Below are 22,075 nucleotides of genomic sequence, written 5' to 3'. Positions count from 1 at the left end.
GAGGTGCTGCGCGATTGTGGGGACATCGTTCTCCCTTGTGATGTCGCTGCAGAGATACAAAATGTTAGGCATTTGGAAGGGACGCCATGCAGCGATTTTGACGGTGACTAGACTGCCATGGCTTTGTGACTTCCTTACCTGCAACGTCTATCGGTGCCTGGTACCTGGGGGCCCAGTCACTTTGTCGTACCATTATAGATTATCATTGTATGTCGCACAGGACATGGGGTGTGCCAAATCGAACTTGTGTAATGATTAATGCGTCACGGAGTTTGAGGATCTTGGGGAAAATCACCTCCAACCGGATGTGAATCAAGGCAATATGTTATTACAATATGTTATACTGGAGGCCTCCCCAGGGAACCAGTTGTGCAAATTTGTCCTCAACAATCGAGACCACGTAAGCCCGAACCAGTCCATAGCACGCACAAATAGCTCAATAAAGGGTGGTACAGTACACGCAGTTGCGTGGCCGATGACGTCCTTCCGAACAAGGGCAATCACGTGTTACCCCTATATGCTCGCAAGCGCTGCAGCCCCCATGCAGCCGGTTGAAATCCATCAACGCACTTTCGGTAGGCTACAGAGACCAGCAACACCGAGGGTTCGCTCCATTCAATACATCTGGTTGTAAAAGCATTTGTGCCGCAAGCATGTGGTATTCTCAAATGGGACAACACACAGATCGTAAAACTATTGCCACACGGCACTCTCCATCAGGATACAATTGAACCATTCGGTCGCGCCAAGATCGACACCCAATCTACCTCTGATATGCGCAAACAACCAGGGCGTTGTACTTAACGTCCAAACACACAGCTTCACTCACGCAAATGAGATATAGCAAAAACATCGTGTACATCACCAAAAACAGAGCATGCACAGACGATTCATCGCCAAAATCGCACCGCCAACCGCACCGCCCCATGTGCTTAACTACGCCGCAAGGTCATCCTGCAGGAGGAGCGCCACGGATGCGAGCACCCACTTAGAGGCCGGCTCCTGCGTGCGCAACGTGAACGTCGACACGATGGGCGAGTACACATTGGCACGCTGCATGTTCGTGTACACAGGACACTCGTAGTAGCCCTCCAGGTTGAACTGATCGGCCGTAACGGGCTTGACCTGCAGCACCGGCATGGCCGGGTGCAACTCGTTGGGCTTCGAGTCGCGCAGACAGGCGTCCTCACGGTCCCATCGTGCGCCCTCCAGTACTAGCCCGTGTACGTACACACCCAACGGCGCCGGCTCGGCCACCTGCTCCGGGCTTGTCATGCGTGTAACCTCCGTAATGAATTTCATCACATCGAGCGGCAGCTTGTTTGCACGGGCGTACGTTTGCATGACCGCGGTGAGGAAGGCCTTGGGGTTGAACAAACCAGGCAACCACACCGATGCGGGTGTGATAATGTCGCCAGCCGTCCAAGCCGCCAGCTGCTCGTAGCGCTTTAGCACGTCGGCGTACCAGGCCGACAGCGTGTACACCTCCTGCACGCGTGTCGACATGCAGCTCATCCACAGCTCCGGGACGGAGTTCGATGCAATGCCCTTGGCCAGCTTCTCCATGTTATCCGACATGTTGAGCGCTCCGTCCAAACCCAGTTGCAGCTCCTCCATGGAGCGCTTCATCTCCATCAGCAGCGCGTTCATGCGCGTCGCCTCCTGTAATGCCACCACCACAAACGGCGTCTTGTCCTTAACGCGAAGTTCCACCTCCACCATGTTGAACGGCTCCGGCAGGCGCTCCTTGTAGCTCTCCAATGCGGTACGGACAGAGTTTTCACTTCCACCACCACCGCCGCCACCACCGCCACCACCGCCGCCGGTCACCTCCACCACCGTCTTGAACAGCGTCTCACCCAGGCTGGTCAGAAGTGACAGCTCCGCGTTGGGGTGCATACCGTAGACCACGGGGCTCTCTGCCGGCAGGCTGGTCTCAATGTACTCCTTGAGCGAAGCATAGTCGGTCGGCACGGGTGCACGGAAGCCCGGCGCCAGCTCCAGCGTGGGTGCCTCCCAGGTGGCCGGATCCTCCGGGTTTCCAACCGGCAGGATCTCCTTCCGGATGAGAACCTCAAGATAGGTGTTGCAACAGCGGCGATCCATGCCATCAGTGATGTGGCCACCGTAGAACACGTCGCCAAACATGTACTGCAGGTCGCGCCATGGAATCTGCTCGTACGCTTCGAGATAGTTGTACAGCACGTCGCCGCAGGTCGTGAGGTCGCCCATGTTGAACGAGTAGCCGCGGCAGAAACCCAGCCCCGACCCCGAGCCTGTGCCAATACCCACACCAAACTTCTTGCGGCCCAACAGGAGGGAGTGATAGAAGCATAAGCCGAAGAGGATGGCGCGGAAGGCCACGCGCTTGGCTGGCGTTGAGGGACGTTCGCACTGCTCGGGGGTGAAGGCTGCAAAGGCGCGGCGCATATTCGACTTCATGTCCGAGGGCGGCTCGTTAGAGATCTTGATACAAGTCTGGAGGATGGATTCCGGGATGATCTTGGCATGCGGCGCACCATTGATGGGCTCCGCAGAGAAGAAGCAGCGGAAGTCGGGGTGTGCAGTCTCCGCCGCAATTTCCAGCTTGCGCTCGAGCTTTGGGATCCAGCCCTGCATCAGGTGCACATTGTCAAGGAACACCCAGCCGCCCTCGCGAGTGTACTTGTCCAGTACCGCCTCTGCCGGCGCCTCCTGGCCCTGACCCATGGAAATGAGGCATAGCCGGCCGTTCGCCACGCTGTAACCGGACTTGTTGGCATACACCTCAATCTCCTTGCTGGGGCTGTAGCCGGGGAAAAGGATGAAGAAGATGGGAGTCGCCGAGGAGGACTCCTCCATCATAGAAGCCGGTGAGAAGGCATCCTGTGTGGGAGAATCAGGGGAGGGCCAGTGAGGGACAGGAAAGGATGGCAGTGTGCAGCCATGTCTGTTGCCATCTACGCGTTGCCGCGGCTACAGGCCGGAGCTGTACAGCATGTGGTCCCGGATCCCGACGCTTTCCCGCCAGTCACGGATGCATGACAGCCGGATGCTACCATGTCCCATGCTACCCTTCCCCGTATCGTCGCACCTGGTTGACATACGCAGCGCCCATCATGTGCTCGCAGAAGTTTTGAAGTGCGTTGGTGATACGGTCAGGCCGCAGCGCGCGAATGATCAGCAGATGGCGGAATTCCGACAGGCGTGCCCAATCTCCGGGCATGGTGGCGCGTTCCGCCGCCTCATTATTGCACCAGGTGTACCAGTCGTCGCTGTTCTTCTCCATGTCCTTGGCCAGGTGCGCAAAACACGGCAGCGCCGTCAGGACATCCAGCGCCGACCACTGCGACTCCGTCATCCACCTGCAGATTCCAAAGTGCACAAATAACAATTGCGGTCACTGGCAAATACATTAACGGATGCGGTCGTCCAGCATGCAGCTTGCCTCTTTACTTCCCATTCGAATGCCTTGGTAAAGGTGATTTAGTAGGCGTGGCGCTTAGGCCATGGCAAGGAACAAATGTACAAAGCTAAGGCCAAAGCTTGCAATTGGCAAACATGTAGGCGGTTCGCCACCCCAACTACGCACCGGCTAAGGTCATCAGTGATGGGTGGCGGCGTGGGATTGCGCATGCCGCGGCACAGCGCCTCGTACTCTGATGCATCAACTGCCTGGCTACGCAGCAAGATGGTGAACGTGAGAAGGCTGAGCACAATAAGCTTATCGCGATCAAACAAGCCACGCCGCGTGTAGTTGTACACGGTGTATGTGCACGTCTCCAGGAGACTGATCAGCCGTTCCTCCAGCGCTTCGGGGCTCATGCTGAACGACTCCTCCTCTTCGTCATCGTCGCCGCCCTGGCTGCCGCGGCCGTTCTGTGAGTCTGGCAGCGATGTCTGAGACGCCTCCACTACAGGGATACCCTCTTGGCTCGAGCGTCGCTCGCTCACACCGCTGCTGCGGCGGGCCTTCTCCATCAGTGTCTGGTGATCCATAGGCTGCGGACGCAGGGATAAATGCGGGGGACAGAAAATGGAGGTCAGTGAGGAGCTGAACGGCCGGCACGGGATGCAAGCATAGAAGTGCTGCTTTTAAGAGCAGGGCCCGCCAAAACTGTTTCACTGGGGCGTGCGATGCCGTCACCGCATTGGTTCGTTGTGGCTTCACTGGCCATGGCACAGTGGTTTCGACTCCGGGGAAAGGGCAGTCGTTGTGCATCTAGTGCTGAAATCAATACGAACTAATGTGTACGAGGGGAGGATGAACTTCTCCGGGGACCTTATGATAATGTCCAGTCACGAAGGCCCAGGGCAATACCAGGAAGACATTCCACGAAGTGGAGCCGCGCTCGTACCTGGTCACGTAGCGACGGCTGCTTCTTCAGCTGTGGCTTTTTCTTGCGTCCACCCGGTGCCAGGTCCAGACCACGGCTGAAGACCGTTACGAAGGCGTTGAGTGAGAACTGATAGAAGGCATGGATCTTGTTCAGAGAGTTAAGTAGGAAGAACAGCATGGCGCCACGTGCCGCCACGGTGCGGTACTTGTTGCGGTTTTCGTTGATTGCTTGCTCTGTCTCACGAGACTCCTTGACCTGTGTGCGTCCGATTCCCAACATCGCACCACGTGCACATACCTCAGCAAGAGACGGCTGTCACAGCATCGATACAAGAGCTATAGCAATGCTGTTTGGACCCCAGGAAAAAAAACGAATCGCACCTTACAGTTGCTTCCTGTTTAAGCGGTGTTTTCAACATGCATGTTCCTACCCCACCCACCCATTCCGCAGGACTTCAAATTGACGACGGCTCTCAGCTCCCTCAGCGGGCAATACAATTAGAAAGCGATTGCCTGGCTAAACGGCGCGATTACGAAATTCCCTTACCTTCTCGCTGATCTCTGTGGAAACCCTCTTGGCATCCTCCAGAGACTCGATGAGCGCCACATCCTCCGTGATGTCACCCTCTGCGGTGGATAGCTTGAGCAGCAGCCCGTCCTCCAGCTCCTTCAGCTTGATGGTGAACTCTGTGTTCTGGATAATGAGCTGCGTCTTGGTCTCCTCCAGGTCGGGACGCTCCTTGTTCACCACCAGCGCGAGCAGCTGGTCCTCCAGACCCTGCTCTGTCACCGTGAAGTTGATCAGCGTCGTCTCGGCCTGAAGGGTGGGTAGGAGAATTGGAAGGGCAGAGAATGATAGAGAGTTAAGATGTGGCATAACCCGGCGTACATAGGGGAAGACAACGACAGAGATTTCTGATGGATACAGGATGGCGTCATGGTACTGGTACTGGTACCCAAAGGGATCAAGTGTTTGGACAAGAGACAATAGGAAAGACAGGCTGCGGCTGCCAGCTGCCAGCCCTTTGGTCGAAATAGGTTACAAATGTCTTTTCTGTTGATATACTATAATACTCACCTGAATCTCAGGCGGGTAGTGAGGGTTAGAGAGCTTGGTGTGCAGGAAGAGCTTGAAATTTTTGTTATACTCGCACTCCTTGTCGCCCAGCTTGACATAAAGGGAGCGACCCTTCTTGAAGGTGGAGCGCGTAATAACGGGGTTAAGCACCGCATCGATGGCCTCGCCCATGTTCTCAATCAGCACGCTGTGGCCACTCTCAATAGCGCGCTCCATGACGGTAAGCATGTTAGGGGCGCCCATACGCGTGACCTACAAAGGGAAAAGGTGTTGTGTGATGGCAGGTGGTTAGGCGCCGCACAAGTTCTACCATCGGTGTATTCGTTCAGACTGCTCATAAGCCCACAACATGACACTAGATGCACAACATGACACTACATGCTGCGTTAGCTTAACGCACACTCGTGATTCAAAGCAGGATGCCTTAGGTAGTCTGGAAACCATGCCATTTCCGGGTTGGGCCTTGCCATACTGCTCTAGACCGCAACGGTCGTCCCAAAACACACCTGTAGGTTGTTCTTGCTCTCACGCTCTTTGATCCACAGGATGCCCTGGAGCTGCGGGTCCATCATCAAGCTCCAGCGCTCAGAGTTAGTCAGGATGGTTCCGTTCTGGACGGAGGTGGGATCGGACGGCAGGCCCTCGCGGATCCAGCCCGCCACCAGCGCATCGTCCACCAGAACCTGCAATTATAATACGGCCCGGGACACGGTCAAGCCACAAGAGCACAACATCCAGGAATACTAGGAAGGCAATAACGCAGGTGAGACTTAACGCGAACACCGAGAGGCTGTTGCGAAGTAGATGAAGTGGCCATGGCATGAACACGTGTGTGTGCCGGCAAGGGAAGTACAACCGGAGAGGGGAGGATTCATTGCAAGTCCCCACACACCACCACAAGGCCACCATGTACGCGCCTCCCGTGCTTACCTTCAGCGGGTCGCTAATGCCCTCAGTCATGGGCATATGACGCTCTCGCAGGAAGAGGATCCAGTCGTCAATCAGCTGCGCGCGGAACTTGGCAGTGAAGGGGCCAGCGTACGACACGAAGGCCGCAGCCAGAAGCATATCGCCTGCAAAAAAGACCCAGCAAATTCAGCAACACGAGCAAGCACTGCCAGCGGTCCGCAGGCCCTCCAGCCAACTCGCAAGCATACACATGACCACGTTGCAATCCAGCGGGCTTACCAGTCAGCACCTCGTAATTCTTGCGCAGCTGCTCCACGGTCAGCGCCCAGCGCTCGCCCTCAGATGCAAGCGCATTAATCAGGCGGTTGGCCAGCTCAAGCTTGCGCTGGCAGCGCTCCGCCTCGCGGATGGCGGCCTCCTTGTCGTCGTTGGCCTCCTTGAACTGCTGTTCCAGCTCCTGGACCTTAGCGTTCAATAGGGCCACCTTCTCTTGCACGGCCGCCAACCTGCAAAAAGAGGGAGGCAAGAGCGAAGCTCAAACCACGGCAAAGGATGACGGCAAGCCGTGGGGATTCTTCTGCTTTTTATCGGCTTTGCCGGGGCTACATTCCTAAGTCCAGTCCCCAGCAGCTGCTTACGTGACGTTGGCTTCCTCGAGCTTTGCATTGGCCGCAGCCAATTCCTGACGCTTGGGCTCCACCTCCTGAACGACGTCATAGTACTTGATGATGTTGATGGCCCACTCGCACAGACCGGCAGCGGCAGCCGACTTCTTGCCGATGGCCTCGCGGTTGAAGTGCTCAAGCTGGAGGTATGGCCGGCACGCATCCACCGTCTTGCGTGCAACCTGTACGTTACACACAGAGTCGGTGAAAAGTTCAAGGCTAGCTCGAGACGCACAGCCTGCGAAAGGCAGCAACAGCGACCTTAGGCCAACTCTGGCACCAAACAACTTACCGCAGTGCTGACAGCAGGGAGAGCATACAATATAACCTAGGTACCAGCTTCGGCAACCGCACCTGTCCGGCATCGATAACGGTCTTGAATGACTTCACACGCTCGAGGAACTTGTCCACGTTGTTCATCATCTTTTGCGCCGCCGCCCACGATTTGTCCTTGGGGTTGTTGTCCAGCAGGCAGATGACCACGGCGGTAATGTCGTCGACGCCTGGTGGTGGCTTCTTGAGAGACTTGGCCTCACCCAGATCCTTCTTGGTCACCGTCTCGAGCGCAGCCATGGCCTCCGCCACCAGCGGCTCGGCGGCAGCCAGGTCGGCCTCACAACTGGCCTGCTTCTCAGACACCTCCTTTGCGATGACCGCGCACTTCTCGGCCTCAATCTGCGTCCATGTCACGGAATGGAATGAGGGTTATAGAACGGGTGACTGATCCAACACAAGACCGTAAGAAGCCACCTGCGCTACTAATGGAGCGGGCCCATAAGGCCCCCTCTTAGTGTGCCGCTCTCAGCAGCCACGTACCTGCGCCGCAGCGTTCTCCGCATTGACCTTCTCCTTCTCAACACCGACTTGTTCCGCGAAGATGTTGGCGGACGCGACCTTGTTCTCCACCTCGACAGCCTTGACTTTGGCCTCTTCTACCAGCACGTCCACATCCGCCTGCACCCTGTATGTAGCACAGCCAATGGGACAAGAGTAGTCAGCACATTTCGCTGTAAGGATCTCTTCCACATTCCAAGAAAGCTGTGGGATGACTAGGGATGCATATCGATATGTCCAAACACAGCACGCCAGCAGCCACAACGGGCCTTGTCAGTCCCGGTTGCTTTCCATATTCAGCCGCCAAGCACATGACCACCGTCGGTTGAAGGCAGCACCGAGCTTGCAAGTTCCTCGCCTTCCCACCTGTGCAGCTTCTGCAGACCATTCTCCAGGCGTTCTGTATTGTCCAGGTTGCCCTTGCGCTTGGCGGCTAGCACGTTCTTGTACAGCTTAATCAGCTCCAAGAACGTCTTCGGGGTCGTGTAGTTGTATCGGCGCTCCGTCTCCCGGAACTTGATAGACACCTGCATTGTGTTTGGACATCGTGCAGTGGGACCCCTTGTCAGCCAGCCAGCCCACCCCAGTAACAAGTTTACCGATCATGTTCTCTGGACACACAGCAGCGAACACAGCCGCGATGAAAAAACATGCCTCCGTCTGTTGAGCTCGTACGCGTCTATCCTACACATCTCAAGTTCTCCCACAAGCAGGTCCCTGCATCTTACCTTATTCACGAGCTGGAAGCTGTACGGCATGAACTCCACGACAGCGTTGCGGACGGTGTCCTCGCCCAGGTCCACCTCGTCCAGAAAGCGCTTGGCCACGCTAAACAGCGAGCTCTCGGGCCACGGCTGGAACCAGTCGATGACGGTTGATGTGACGGTCGCCAAGAAGCGCTACGGAACGGAACCAGGTGGGGCCGATGAGGTGACCACGTGGGATGTTTGTAAATAGGTGGACTTTGAATACGGTAATCCGAGGCTGACGCCTTCGTGTGAGATTTCTGTGCTAGGAGCAAATCCCCCAAAATTGCTCGCTGTATATGTCGACGATGCATGCTACCTACCTGAGAGCGCACGCGGAAGTTCTCGCCGACCGGGGAGGCCGTGAAAACCATGTGCAGGTTGGTCTTGACCTTCTGGATGAACACGCCCCAACAGTTCTCCGGCGTGTCCAGCAAGCCCAGACTCTTGGTCTCCGAACGCAGTGCATTTATAATGTCATCCTTGTCCTCCTGTGGGAATAGGTCCGGGATCTCGCCCGAAGACAGAAGGTCGTTGATGTACACCAGCATGCGCTCGTCAATGATTTGTGAGTCTGTGAATAGGAACATGACCCCTTCACCCTTGACGCCGGCGCGGCGATACATCTTCTGGATATCCTCCTTGAAGTTATTCATCGAGTAGGAGCCGGAGATGACGATAGTGGTCGTGATGTAGCCGCAGATATGCGCCGCCAAACGTGCAAGCGACTGCTTACCGGAGCCACCCACACCCACAAGCAGGGCGTGGCCGGACGGGTTCGACACGATGCGGCTGATGCGGCACACGTGCTTCATGGCGTCCTCAAACAGCACAAGGTCCATGGCGGCATTGGTGTCGTTGTATTCGTTCAGTGCCTCCGTGAGAATCTTAAATAGCGATGCGTAGTCCTGCACCTCATCATATGCCTTGTCCGCAAGGCCGCGTGCAAAATGGCAGAAAATGAGCGGCTTGGGGTCCTTCTTCTTGTAGTAATCGTCAATGTCCGTGACGGCAAAGTACTTCTTAGCGATGGCAACTGCTGCCTTGTTGTAGGCATCCAGGTCGTAGAGCGAGACAAGACGGTCAGCGTACACACGCTCCGACTCGTGCAGCCACAGCTTGCCCCACTTGACGGGTGAGTTGAAGGCTTCGGGGGTGGACATCAGCAGACCCTGGAACACGTTGGCCAGGTGGCGCACCGTGAACTCGTAATGGAAGTTGATGGCGGTCTTGCGGAACGTTTGCGACACCTTGTCATGCAGCGCCAGGGCAGCCTGCAAGATCTTGGTGCCCATGTCCTGGATCTCCTCCCTGAACTTCTTCAGGTGGCCCTGGAATATGATTACATGGAACGGGTTCCGGCAAGGGTGGGGGCCAAAGAGGGGTGAGGAGTGGCGCGCTCATGTCATTGGAGGCACCTGATCGTCTAACTTATAAGGATGGAACAATCTTCAAAGCTCAATACGCGACAAGCATTGTCCGCACCTGCAGGAACGTGCCATAGATCTTCATAAGTGAGTCCTGGCCCGGGAAGTCCACCGCCAGCGTCATGAACAGGCGTTGTAAGCGCGGGTTTATGATGAAGGAGCCGGCAGTGGGGTTCATGCACGCCACGTACTGTGTGTTGTTAATGTTCTTGGGCGTCAGCTTGGTGCGGTCGAACCAGTGGCCCCAGCCCAAGTGCTGGCGGATCAGGGAGATGGGCATCGCCGTCTCATACAAGTCCAGCTTAGGCATATTAAGGTCGTCCACGAAGTAGATGAGCTGCTTCGTGCCCGGCGGCCCGTAATTGATGCCTGCCTTCTTCTCCAGCGGGCTCTCCAGGACCTGACACCGCATACAGAAACAGGATTAGCGCGATAGCCGCGCGACTTCGTTGGTGCATGCAGTTGCACCAAAAATACAAACAAACGGCAAAACATTTATGCACGCCACCGCAGCTGCTTTTCATACTGGAAAAACAACAGGAACCCCAGGCCACTCTACTGCCGACACGGAATGGCTACGCCGACGGAAACATGGTCATAGTGTGGGATGCAGTGCATTCGTCTCACCTTTTGGAACGAGACTACATCCGTGAAGTAGTTGAAGCTGATTGACAGCGAAATGAAATCCTCAGAAAGGCTGCTGAGCTTGCCCTTAACAAGCTGCGTCTTGCCCACACCGGCGCCGCCCACAAACATGATGGGCTTGCGCAAGTCGACCATCATGTCCAGGAAGAAGCGCAAACTGCTTGTCTCCGCAGTGGGCACGAACACGGTGGACATGGGCTGCGACCCGTCGTAGTCAATGTCCGTCACCAGCTCAACCCACGGCTGGAACTTCTGCGTCTTGGGATTGACAAAATAGTCGTACACCGTGCCTTTGCTTGGGATCTTGACCGTCGTCCAAGTCTGTTTGAACCATTTGTCATAGTTCCGCCTGCACATCAAAGGTGAGGGAACGAAGGTTACGCCAGCATGGCAGGCTTCAGGGGCACTCACCCCAATTTGCAGCCGGTAGTGCAAACCTGAGCCTCACCTATAAGGTATGCCGTCTTTCTCAACGAGTGCTCCACCAAATGCCCAAATCATCGCAAAGACAAAGTACATCTCGAAGAGGCTCTGGTCAGCTTTATTCGATAAGTTTTCAGGCCGTAAGACCCCTTCCATGATATTGACGAGCGTCGTTACGAAATTCATCTGTGCCAGAGGCGTGATGTGGCTGTAGCTCTTCTTCATCTCCAGCAGAGTCGTGGGGATGTACTTCTCAAACATGTCCCGCAGCCACTGCATCGGCAGCGTGGGGTCCTTCCACTTGGCGCGCTCCGCGTATGGTTTGACGACCCTGTTGACGTACAAGGATAGAGCCGTTCACGTGGCAAAATCAAGCATGGTATGCATGCGAGCGATGCTGGATGAATGTATACAAGCATATATAAATTCATAGGGAGGTCCAACCCTGCTGCGAGGGGCAACGCTAGCGGTCGGCCCCCTCGTTGACCATGGCATCAATACCTGGCAATCTAGTTGGCAATCCCGCAGCAAATCGCTCCTCCGAATGGAAAAAATTCGTTTCCACCGCCTTTTGGGCCCTTATACGCACCTGTTGATCCAGGACATGGCCATGTTGTGCCATTGCTGGCCCTCCGAGATGTACAGGATACCAGCGCGCGTGGCGGTGGCGGGTGTGGCGAACTTGAGATCGCGGATCTCAAAAATTAGCTTCATGTGCGGCAGAACGCGGATACGCTCGTTGGACGGTAGCGTGAGCAGGCGGTTATCGTCCATGACCGAGTTCATGGACTCAATCCAGTTGGCGTCAAGGTCACCGTCCAGCATGAGCCATTTGGGATCGTCGCCGGGCCAGTTGGCCAGCTCACGCATGTAGTACGACAATAAACCATCCTTCCATTCGCGGGTCGCCTGGGATATTTGGAGGACGAACCAGGTGGCCAAAGGTGTGTAATTATCATTATCGGGGATCTCCGTGAGGATGGGCACACAACACATCGCAGGGACAACCGCGCGAAGGAAAGCAGCACGCACCCATGGCTATGGGGCTCAGGGATACTTTAGCGAGAAGCTGCAGATGCCGAGCGCAATAGACGCACCTGGTTGACCTGGCCGTACAACTCATATGTGGAGATGGACTTGGGGTTGATGTCGCGGATGACGACCTTCTTCTTGTTGGTCATCTTCAGGTAATCATTGATCGGGTTGTTGCAGCCCTTGGTAATAGCCTTGGCCAGCACGCGGTAGCACTCAGTGCGGCCCGTGCCCGTGGGGCCCATGAGGAAGACGCAGTGCCGGATAGCCAGCAACTCCGAGAACTGCACCACCCGCAGCACAAAGTCATCCTCTGCCGTCAAGCCCATCTCCTTGATGGTGGACACAATCACCTCCTCGAATTCCAAGTCGCGCTTACGCGGCGGGTCAATGCCTACATGTACGGGATGAAGGCAGGCACACAGCAACTGAGTCCAGTACAGCTTAATTGCGCCTGGCAAAGCACAATTGAGCATGGGCAACGGCACCTTCCTTCGACAGGGTGCTGCATAGTAATACTGTAACACACCTGGGAACAGGTCGTTTAGCAGGCCCATGAAGATGACCATATCCTGCGCCAGGATCTTGGGGATGTTGAAATCGCGCAAAGCGCGGAACAGCACGTCCGCCTCCACCTGGCCCGCCTCCGCACGCAGCAGCGAGCCGGCCACCACCAGCACTGATTTGATTGCACGCAGGCCCCAGTCGTAGTGCTTCTGTGGGCTGAGCAGGTCTTCCAGCAGGTAATAGAGCGATGCAAACTTCTTGGCTAGCATTTTGGCCTCGACGAAGCCCTCCGCCATGAGCATATTCTCCATAATCAGCTGCCGGTCGGGAACCATCACCGTGATGGGGCGGAACAGGGCCTGGAGGCACACAGGCGGCAAGCGCGGGGCCGGTGGCATGTACGTCAGGCAGGAAGGACATGCCGCATCGTCATGGTTTCGCAGTGGGGTGGATGACGTGTGCGAATACTATGCCTGACTGTGACTTTTACACGGAATTTGGCAGAAGCTTGCCATATTTGTATCGAGCCCAATCCATTTGCAAGCTGCACAGGCTTACCTTGAGCGACTCGGGCAGCTCCGCTCGGCCAATGTAGCCAGGGTTCATGGTGATGAACGCCGACGTGCCCTCCTCCAGTGGCATCTCCACGCCATCTGCCGCGATGAATGACCACTTCTCAATCGCTGGGTGCTTCACGCCGTCCTTAACATACTCTAGCCCGCGGCCTGGCAACATCGTCTTGCGCTTCTGGCTGTCAGTGACGCACTTGTACTGCACTGAGCACACGGATAGCACCTCCGGCACAAGGCGGTTGAACTCGTCGAAGCAGCCCCAGGAGCCCGACGCAGCAAGACCCTTAAAGATGTCGCCCATGGTGCGATAGTCCATCTCTGGAGAGCAGTTGAAGACGTACACCGACTTGCCCAGCTGGGCCGACAGATCCTTGGTGGTCTCCGTCTTGCCCGTGCCGGCAGGGCCAGCAGGGGCGGTACCCAGAGACAGCCAGCACGCCTGAGTGCATGATGTCGATGCAAGTAGCAAAGGAGGGCAGGGGCAAGCGGCAGCGAGCACCAGAGATCAACAAACGGCAAATCGTACATACCTACCACTAGGAGGCGCACCATATGTGCCAACGTGGGGTTCCAGTACAACAACTGATATGCATGGCCCTCCATGTAATGTCTGTAAGCACTAGGGGCGCGAGATATCTTTACGTGCGGGATGCTCATACCTGTGTGGCCGTGATGTAGATGCGATCCGTGAGCGGCGTGATCACGAGGCGCGGGCCGTTGCCCAGGTACTCGTAGCCGTAGGGGAAGGACGCGTCACAAATACGGATGCGGCAATCCATAATCTCGTTGTCCCAGTATGAACGCAGCTGGCTGACCCATTGGAAACAATCCGGCTGATCGGCCTTGGCCTCTACCACTGCCTGCAACGAACAAATGGCAGAGGCGTTGGCTCCTGCCCCGTTGGCTCACTGATATCAAGAGATGCAAAGTCTTGTAATCGTGCCATTCCAGTAGAAGCAAAACCGGTTGAATATATTTTGTTTATGGGCAAAAGGTGTGATCTAGCTGCGTGTCTCTGTAGCATTAGGGGCCCCAACAGTCCTGCACTCACCAGCACCATATCACGGGAGTGTGCGTCGATGGTAATCATGTTCATGATCTTCTGGCGGCTTGGCTTTGACAGGTCCGTGCGTGTCACCTCAATCAGCTTAGTCAGTTGCTTGACCTGCGCATATAAAGTCATGGCACGACATCGGGACTTGATAGCGCCTCAATCCTAGCATCCGGGTCGTAGGTACAGCCTGGAGTTAAGGGCTTAACGATTGCCGAATCTACCTATGCAGAAGCTGCATCAGCAGCATGTCGGTCTAGCCCTGCAGCATGGCCTTCTCCTTCTCCAGCCAGCATCCATGTGCACTCGCCCACCCCCACCCCAGGCAACCGGCTTACCTGGAATTCATTGTACTTGGCCATCGCGTCCTTGTCGCCCTTGCCCATCTCCACGAACGCCTGCTCCACCTCCATGCACCAGAAAATCTGGTTGACCACCAGGATGACCTGTGACGGCCAGTCAAACAGCCACTGCTCGCGCGGTTTGGTGGGATAGTCCTCCACCGACGCCTTGAGCACCATGCGCAGCTCGTTGCGCATCTTGACGATGATGTCGTTCATGTACTCCTCCACCTAAAGCACAGTACAGACACCAGGGTCATCATAGGAGCAAGATGCCGTCCACTATGGTCCAATAAAATTCCATGCACAATGCCCCGAAACATTATTTTTTGGCGGAATGGTGCCCTGTGAAAGGGGCCATACTTGGACAGCCTGGTTGGCGAGGACAACCAACCTTGTTCTCCAGCGGTAACGGTGTCGAAAAGGGCACATACTCGATACCGACGCAGGACTCCATACCCAGGCCCGTCGGCCGGCGGCCTGGCACCACCTCCTCCGAATCCAGGCGAAGCTTGTCAATAGCCTACGGGCAGCAAGCACAGGACAGCAGTTCAGTCGATCTCAACGCAGTCAAGGCAAGGGAACAACACACCAACCAAAGGGAGTCAAACTCTTTGGTTTAATAAACGTGCCATGGGCTGTCATTCGTGTTACCTGGAAGCACTTATTCATGTGAATCTGGACGCGCACAGGGTTATTGCCGTTGGACAGAATATCGAGCAGGTCGGCAGCGGACACGAAGTAGAAGCGCGGGAAGGCGCGGCGCTTCGACTCCATGTAGTCGTTGAGAGCCTTCTTGCATATCTCCAGCTCACGCTCTTGCGTCTCCAAGTTGGCGTACAGGCCTTCACGGTGGCAGCACGCCACGCAGTTCTTGATCTCCTTGAACTCCGCCAGCACCTGGCATTAGAGAAAAAACAGCTTGTCAGGGTTGGTGTCTGATAAATTCAAGTGTGAACCAATTGGTGCCCACGTAGAGATGTTGCATCATTTCCTAAGCCGTTTTTTAGACATTCCAGCAGTTTACCATATGGGCCACCAATCCCGGCGCCTGAATACCGCCAACGCTCCACGCCCTTCACCGCCAACGCTCCACACCCACCTTCTTGACCTCAGTGTCAATGTTGGCGAAGCGGACCGTCGCCTCTGGCAACTCCTTCTTGACCTCCTCGCTATGAATGAACAAGGACTCCAGGTATGCCCAAGTGCGCTGGATTTCAGCCATAATCTGATTCACGTCCGCCACGTCGTTGAGCTTCTTCTGCCAGCCCAGGATTTCGTCCTTAAACGTGGCCATGTAGCGGTTAGCAATCATGCCCTGGACCTGCACTTGGTTATCCTCCAGCGCCTGTTGGAAAAAAACGGCAAAGCACGGGTTGGCGCAAGGACACAATACACAAACCTACAACACAACTCTTCTCCAACAAGGCGACAGGCTGGCCAGGTGGGATGAACGCTGGGCGCACCTCAAAGTCCTCCTCCGCCATCCTGATGGTGTAGACAGGGTAGTCCTTATGCTGTGCGAACTGGAACTCCACGCGCGCCCAAGTGTCCGTTAGACGCTTCAGAGATACCTCCATCTTCTCTTCCTTCTGTGCACGGTCGACGATTTCGCCCACCTCTTCCTCAAACTTGTGCAGCTCCAGGGCCAACAGGTCGTTTAGCTTGAAATTGGGGTCCTTTACATCAAACGTCACCTGAAACCGGCAGCCGGCATGGCACGCTTCAGTACAATCGTAAACGATGATATGCCGCAGGCTGATAGAGCAGAAGGAAAGCCACCAAGGGTATCCAAACTCCTCCACACATTATAGGACGTCGTCAAGCAGGGCACAAATAGGCCACAAATAAAAGGTTGGACGTGGGAGCATGGGACTGGCGCAATGGCCAGGCAACCCTGGGATGCATACCTTGGTGGTGGACATAAGCTGCTCCCAGTGGCGGTCGCGCATCGCAGGGCTGCGCAGGTCGGCCACCAGCGGCACTGACACCAGGAAATTCTTGACGGTCTGGTCCACTCCGCGAAACACGTCCTCATCTCGGACCTTCTTGTGCAGGCCCTTGACCTCCTTGACGAACTGCTTGGCACCCTCCTCCATAATGTCGGTCCGGATATCGCTCCACAGCGTTTGGCGCCAGTCCTGCAGACGTAGTAGCTACCGTGAGAAGGCCCACAACAAGTCCTCGGAAGGTGATGCTACCTTTACCCAGGCCAGAGCTTGCAGCGGGCAACCAACCCGCGCCTTTAATGACAAATACAGCCTATCCTCTAAAGACCGCCTCCCTTTGTTCCCGCCTGCTGACTATGGCAGGCTTGCACACCTGGAACTGCAGCTCGCAAAGAACGGCCGTGTCCCACACATCCTTGACCATGACCAGGTCCTCAACCGTCTCCTTGATAGATGCGATCACCGGCTCCGTAAGCTGGGGGAATTCAAACACGCTGGCCAGCTCTTCCAGGCGATCACACTCCTTCTTCAGTTCCGCCAGTTCGCGCGCTGCAGCGTCCAGCTCCGGGTACGCCGCATCAAAGCCAGTGCTGAATTTAAAGAACGCGCGCGTCCGGAAGCCGGAGCGATAGTTGCGCACCTTTGCCGCAAAGACCTCAATTTCCTTCTTGATATCCTCGCCTTTCTGAGCCTGTTACGTGCAAGCAACGGGGGTATGCAACTCAGCGCATCCGTATTAAATGTGCTCGTGCTGGCTTGGCTAATAATTTAATTGCTTTCCGCGTGCACATGTCATGCCAGCAGCGCAAGCTTATGTAAGTAACCACGGTGCAGCTAAGCCCAACGACGTCTAAGGGTTGCGTGTGCAGCCACGTACCGCCGGTAATGCATTACACCTACCGTGCCCAGAGCGACTGTCCGTCATGGCGGTATCAGAAGTTTAAGCACAAGAGCGTCGTCCCATAGAAGCTGGACCTTCGTCAAGCCCTCATGCACTTCCCAGCCATGTTTGTGGCCCATCGAGTGCAATGCGCCGTGGGTGCGCATCAGGTGGCGTACTTCTTAAAGGCCGGCCTTGGTTTTAGGTAAAGCCCATCCAAACTTCCGCCACCCCAGTCCCTCAGCAACACGCACGAACCTGGATTGGCTCCACGTCCGTCTTGACCTGTGGCTGCGCCTTCTTAATCTCGTCCCACTTGTGTGCAGCGTCCTCAAGGCGTTTCTCCATCTTGTTCACGCCCGGCACCTTGTCACGGGCAAGCTGCGCAAACGCCTCGTGCAACTGATCAATCAGAAGGTCAGTACTGGCGCGTTGGCTCTTGACCTGGTACAGCGCGTCCATGACTTTGCGGAGCCCATTTTCAAAGTCCTTGATCAGCTTTTCAGGGCTGCGCGCAAGCTCCATGCCATGTGCTTGCACATCCACCCATTCCTCCAGGTTCTTAAGAAGAGCCTCCGTGGCGACGCGCATCTTCGGCGTAAATGTCATCGAGTCGCGTTGCTCCAGGAAGTCAAGGTACTGCACCAGGTCAAACTTCGGCGAGCCGGACGCTGTAGACAGCAGCACAATCCTATTGCGTAGCAGTGTGGCAAGGCTGCCAGTGGGCAATACAACGTCAGATGCGCCCAGGTAGACGCGCTCCCAGCTATTGGCCATAACGTCAAATAGCCAGCCATCGTTCAGCGGCTTGCCCTCCGTGTCAAGGCCGCCGTGAAGGAAAACCTTGCCGTGCGAGAATTCGCGCATAACAGCGCCATAGCGTGGCGCCGGTACGCCGTGCAAGCCCCCCGTGGGTGGGTTAACAGTGCATTGGATGTTGTTGGGTCCGGTAACCTCCATAATCACCAGGTCGCCCGTCACGACACTCTCAGCCTCATCATTAAGCAGCTGCCCTCCAAACATGACGATGCGGTTGCCAGTTGCCGCCGCAGCAGCGGTCTTGCGAGGTTCCGGGATGTCGCCCTTGAGAATGGGCTCCATCCAATTGGCGGCCTGGCGATCGGAGGTGTCCATCATGGCCAGCTCGCTGCACAGGGTTGCAAAGGGTGACGAGCAATGGGAAAGGGGGTCCCTGAGCCTTAAAGCTGGCGACAGCCTTGGACCGTCGGAGGGTTATAGCCCTATAGCATTAACCATTGCAGACGTAGAAGCACGGTCACAGCAGCTGCGCGCTTCAATTCTTTGTATGTACCCCACTGTGTGAGTGTGCATGTGCGTTACACCTTGAGTGGCGTTAACCTCCAAGGGTGCAATGGGTAATACGAGCCGGTGGCTCAAGGGCCAGCCACATTATGTTCCTCATGTGCAGGCATGAACCATTGTGCCACCCCGACGTTTCTCCCACCTAAGCCAGTCTTGAAGTCCTGATGACCAGTGACATGGTCAAGGGGAAGCCAAGCCAGAACTTACAACATCACGTCGCCGTCATGGTCGCCCATCATGACGTAGAGGTCCTTATCAATCACTACGGCAGCGGCGTTGTTCCGCGCAGCCACCGGAAGCTCGTGGGCCTGCTGAGCCGCTTCAGTGCTGGGTGCAGCGGGCGCCAAACCAGCGCTGGTGGGCCTCTCGTCGGCTCCATCACCCGCACAGCCCTCCCCGGCTGCCGCAGCCTCCCCGCCAGAAGCGGCGGCAGCCTCGCCCGCTACTGCCTTATCCTCAGCCCCCTCGTCCGTCGCAGCAGCGCCCTTAGGGTGCCTGTAAGCAGGGCAGCATAGCCAGAAGGATTATGGCCCAGCACTATTTTGCAAATTTACAAAACGCTTTGAGATAATGCCATGACATGGCATAACGGCTGGAGGCCCCTTTGCGGCAAAACCCAGAGGCATGTATCCCCACCGACCAACGCACAACTGGAACAGCAGCGCAAGGAGCACTGGTCCCACTCCAAAAGGTCTCGTTTCAAATTCTGGACCCACCGCATGTACGGCCGGTTCTCCGCGGGGCGGCTCCAGACCCAGCCGTCGCTCTGTTTGCGAAGATAGTAGACATCATTGAGGTCGTTCTGGTCTGCCAAGTCGATGCCACCGAATATTACCAGCTCGCTGTCGCTCAGCACCACCGTGGAGTGCATGGTACGGTCCGGTGGCGTTGCGCCCGTGGCCCCCGCGGGGCTCCATCGCCACTCTGTGTGCTCCGTTTGCAGCATCGTTACGCCTGACTTGTCGCCACCATACAATACCAGCTCATTCCCCAGTGTGGACAGCGTGACACCCTTGCGTTTCGACGGGGCGGTGCCCATAATGCGCGGCCTGACCCACGGGTCCACGCAGCGCACCGAGAACGGCGAGCCGCGGATTGGCACGAAGTCAGCGGTGCCAAGCTCGTTGAATGAGACGTGGATATTGTACACTCCCGCCGTGGGTGCAAAGTAATGCACCTCGTACTGGCCGTTGTTAAGGTCGCGTACACGAGACACGCCCTCGTACTTGCCGTCGGCAGAAACGACAGTGACCTTAAAAATATCCCCACCACTCGTGCGCTTGTCGTTCAGTGTATCTTTTGCCTGGACAATGAAAGGCACCTCCACACTGGAGAGCGTCTCCGCAAGCAGGCCCGGGCCGTAGGCAATGCAGTTGCGGGCAGCGGTGTTGGCGAAATATGCAAACTTAATCTTATTGACAGTCCAGCCTTCGCCATTAATGGAGACGCGCACGTCGACGGTGAGCGCGCCGTACTGCTCGTAGTTGGGCGTCTGCACGCGGATTGTTTCCGGGTCCACGTAGATGCCATCGACGATGACCTCGTTCTTCTCGCTGAGCCCAAACTTGACCTGCACCCTGCCATCGCGGAAGCGCAGGCCGCGGATTGTGATATCCGTCGAGCCAAACACCGGACCCATCTCTGGCTGAATTCCTGTGCACGCGTAAGGCGGGCCGATGATGGGTGACACGTTCAGCTTGTGCAGATCACCCAGCCATCGGTTGGCCCAGCCGCCAAAGATCAGCAGCGAGCAAGTCTTTACGTCAAACACCCATGCCGTGTCCTCACGGCCCACAGGCGGCGTCCCGTGGTCCACGGGAGGCGTGGACCACATCTGGCTGCCACAGTCCATGACCTCAACGGTGTTGAGATACTGCATCATGCCCTTGCGTCCGCCAAAGCTGAAGACCTTGTGATAAGGCACGCTCTCAATGCCATCGCAGACATTGTTGCAGATCTCGTAGGGCAGTGTCGGTGGCTGCGTGTCGTTCTCCCAGGCCATGCGATTGAGATCCAGCATATGGCTGTCCTGGTACATCTGGCTCAGATCTCGGCCACCCATAATAAGCAGTTTGTCGTAAGTGTCCGAGTTGGGTGTCACGGGATAGATGAAGGCCGAGTGATCAAAGCGCGCGGTGGGGCCGGTGCCCTGCAGTGACTCCGTGATGTTTTCCCAACGGAAGCCCTCGTCCCCGATGCGCAATACCCACATCTCGTTGTAGACCTGGCCACTGCCGCCATAGCCGCCAAATATAAAGACCCTGTTGCCGAACCGCGTTGCGGTAAAGTGCGCCCGGGGCTCTGGCGCATTGCCCGCAACATCTGCAGCGGTCCAGGTTCTCTCCTCGTAGTTAAACACCCAGACATCGTTGTAGCGGAGCCGTTTATTGAGACCGCCAAACACCAGCAGCCGCTTGTCGTCAAGCTAAGGAATCAGTACACGCATGGTGGAGGAGAGACAGGGAAAAGGCGTACCAGGTAGCGGGTGGTTTGAAGTTAGCAATCGGACGCCAACGCGCCATGGATACAGTACATAAGGTATATTATAAAGGGCTGGGCCAGCATGCACACAATGCGCCCCCAGGATGAGATGCAGGAGCCCTTATAGGCGAACCATTGCGTATTATGCAGTGAACACCCGGTTAACGTAACGCTTAAGCCCCTGGCTTTGTGCACGTCCTTAGTCGGATCCGGCCGCTCCTGAAGTTACAACCCGACTTTCCCCCCCTACACACCGGTCCCTTCCCCCCCCCCCCCCCGCAAAGATATTTCATCACAATTCCTCACCGCAATTGCCGTATGGCGAGCGCGAGGGGGTGGTGGGTTGGTGGCTGTGACTTCCTTCCACTTGTACTCATCGGGATCACTTGTATCAAGCTCATACAAATCGTTGAAGGCAGCAGCTTTGCCTACGCTTGCCATGTAAAGAGAATAGGTATCGACAATCTTACAGGAGCACATCTATGCAACTAGCTGTGCGTACCGTCCTTGCGTCCGCATCCTCCAAAAAGAATAAAGCGTTCACCGAGCACTGTAAATGAGTGGCCCGAACGGGGGCAAGGGGCTTCCCCTTGTACAACGGGAACCTCCCAAAAGATGGACTGCAAGGGAAGGAAAAGCTAGAGATGCTCAGCGACTACGGTGACCGCGGACTAGTCCACATCTGCAGGGGGGCCCAGTTGCGTACCATTTTGTCCGCTCGACAATTCAATAACTCATGTGGAAACCTTAAAAGTAAGCACGCTTATCCCTTTCAGTAACGTCACCTACAAGGTTCAGCTGGAAAAAGTTCTACGTCAATAGTTTATAAGATTATCACGTTTCTCTTTTGTGTTGAGTCTAAACCGCGATACCTGCGAAGTCCCAGGTTTGCCA

The 22,075-nt window shown here is 56.1% G+C and overlaps 1 protein-coding gene across 1 annotated transcript; it reads right to left on the bottom strand.

The window, feature by feature from the left end:
- Positions 1-313: 313 nt before the first annotated feature.
- Positions 314-21,804, bottom strand: dyhA (flagellar alpha dynein). The gene is made up of 36 exons (XM_002954583.1): positions 21,684-21,804; positions 21,488-21,609; positions 19,417-21,125; positions 18,908-19,195; positions 17,636-18,524; positions 16,871-17,188; positions 16,459-16,689; positions 16,015-16,245; positions 15,651-15,896; positions 15,203-15,448; positions 14,943-15,071; positions 14,546-14,779; positions 14,208-14,321; positions 13,816-14,004; positions 13,143-13,595; positions 12,607-12,943; positions 12,143-12,471; positions 11,635-11,954; positions 11,071-11,376; positions 10,605-10,971; positions 10,036-10,377; positions 8,874-9,881; positions 8,533-8,703; positions 8,171-8,331; positions 7,787-7,931; positions 7,325-7,645; positions 6,944-7,152; positions 6,585-6,811; positions 6,327-6,469; positions 5,903-6,079; positions 5,397-5,648; positions 4,866-5,135; positions 4,338-4,574; positions 3,572-3,981; positions 3,074-3,344; positions 314-2,865 (listed from the first exon to the last, which is right to left on the bottom strand). Exons 3-36 carry the CDS (start codon positions 20,910-20,912, stop codon positions 937-939), a joined length of 12,996 nt encoding a protein of 4,331 aa, XP_002954629.1. The 5' UTR covers positions 20,913-21,125; positions 21,488-21,609; positions 21,684-21,804; the 3' UTR covers positions 314-936.
- Positions 21,805-22,075: the final 271 nt, after the last annotated feature.

Source organism: Volvox carteri (assembly GCF_000143455.1).
Source record: "Volvox carteri f. nagariensis unplaced genomic scaffold VOLCAscaffold_44, whole genome shotgun sequence".
NCBI classification, from domain to species: Eukaryota; Viridiplantae; Chlorophyta; class Chlorophyceae; order Chlamydomonadales; family Volvocaceae; genus Volvox; species Volvox carteri.
Note: the sequence above shows the minus strand (reverse complement) of the source record. Positions and strands in the feature narration are given on the sequence as shown.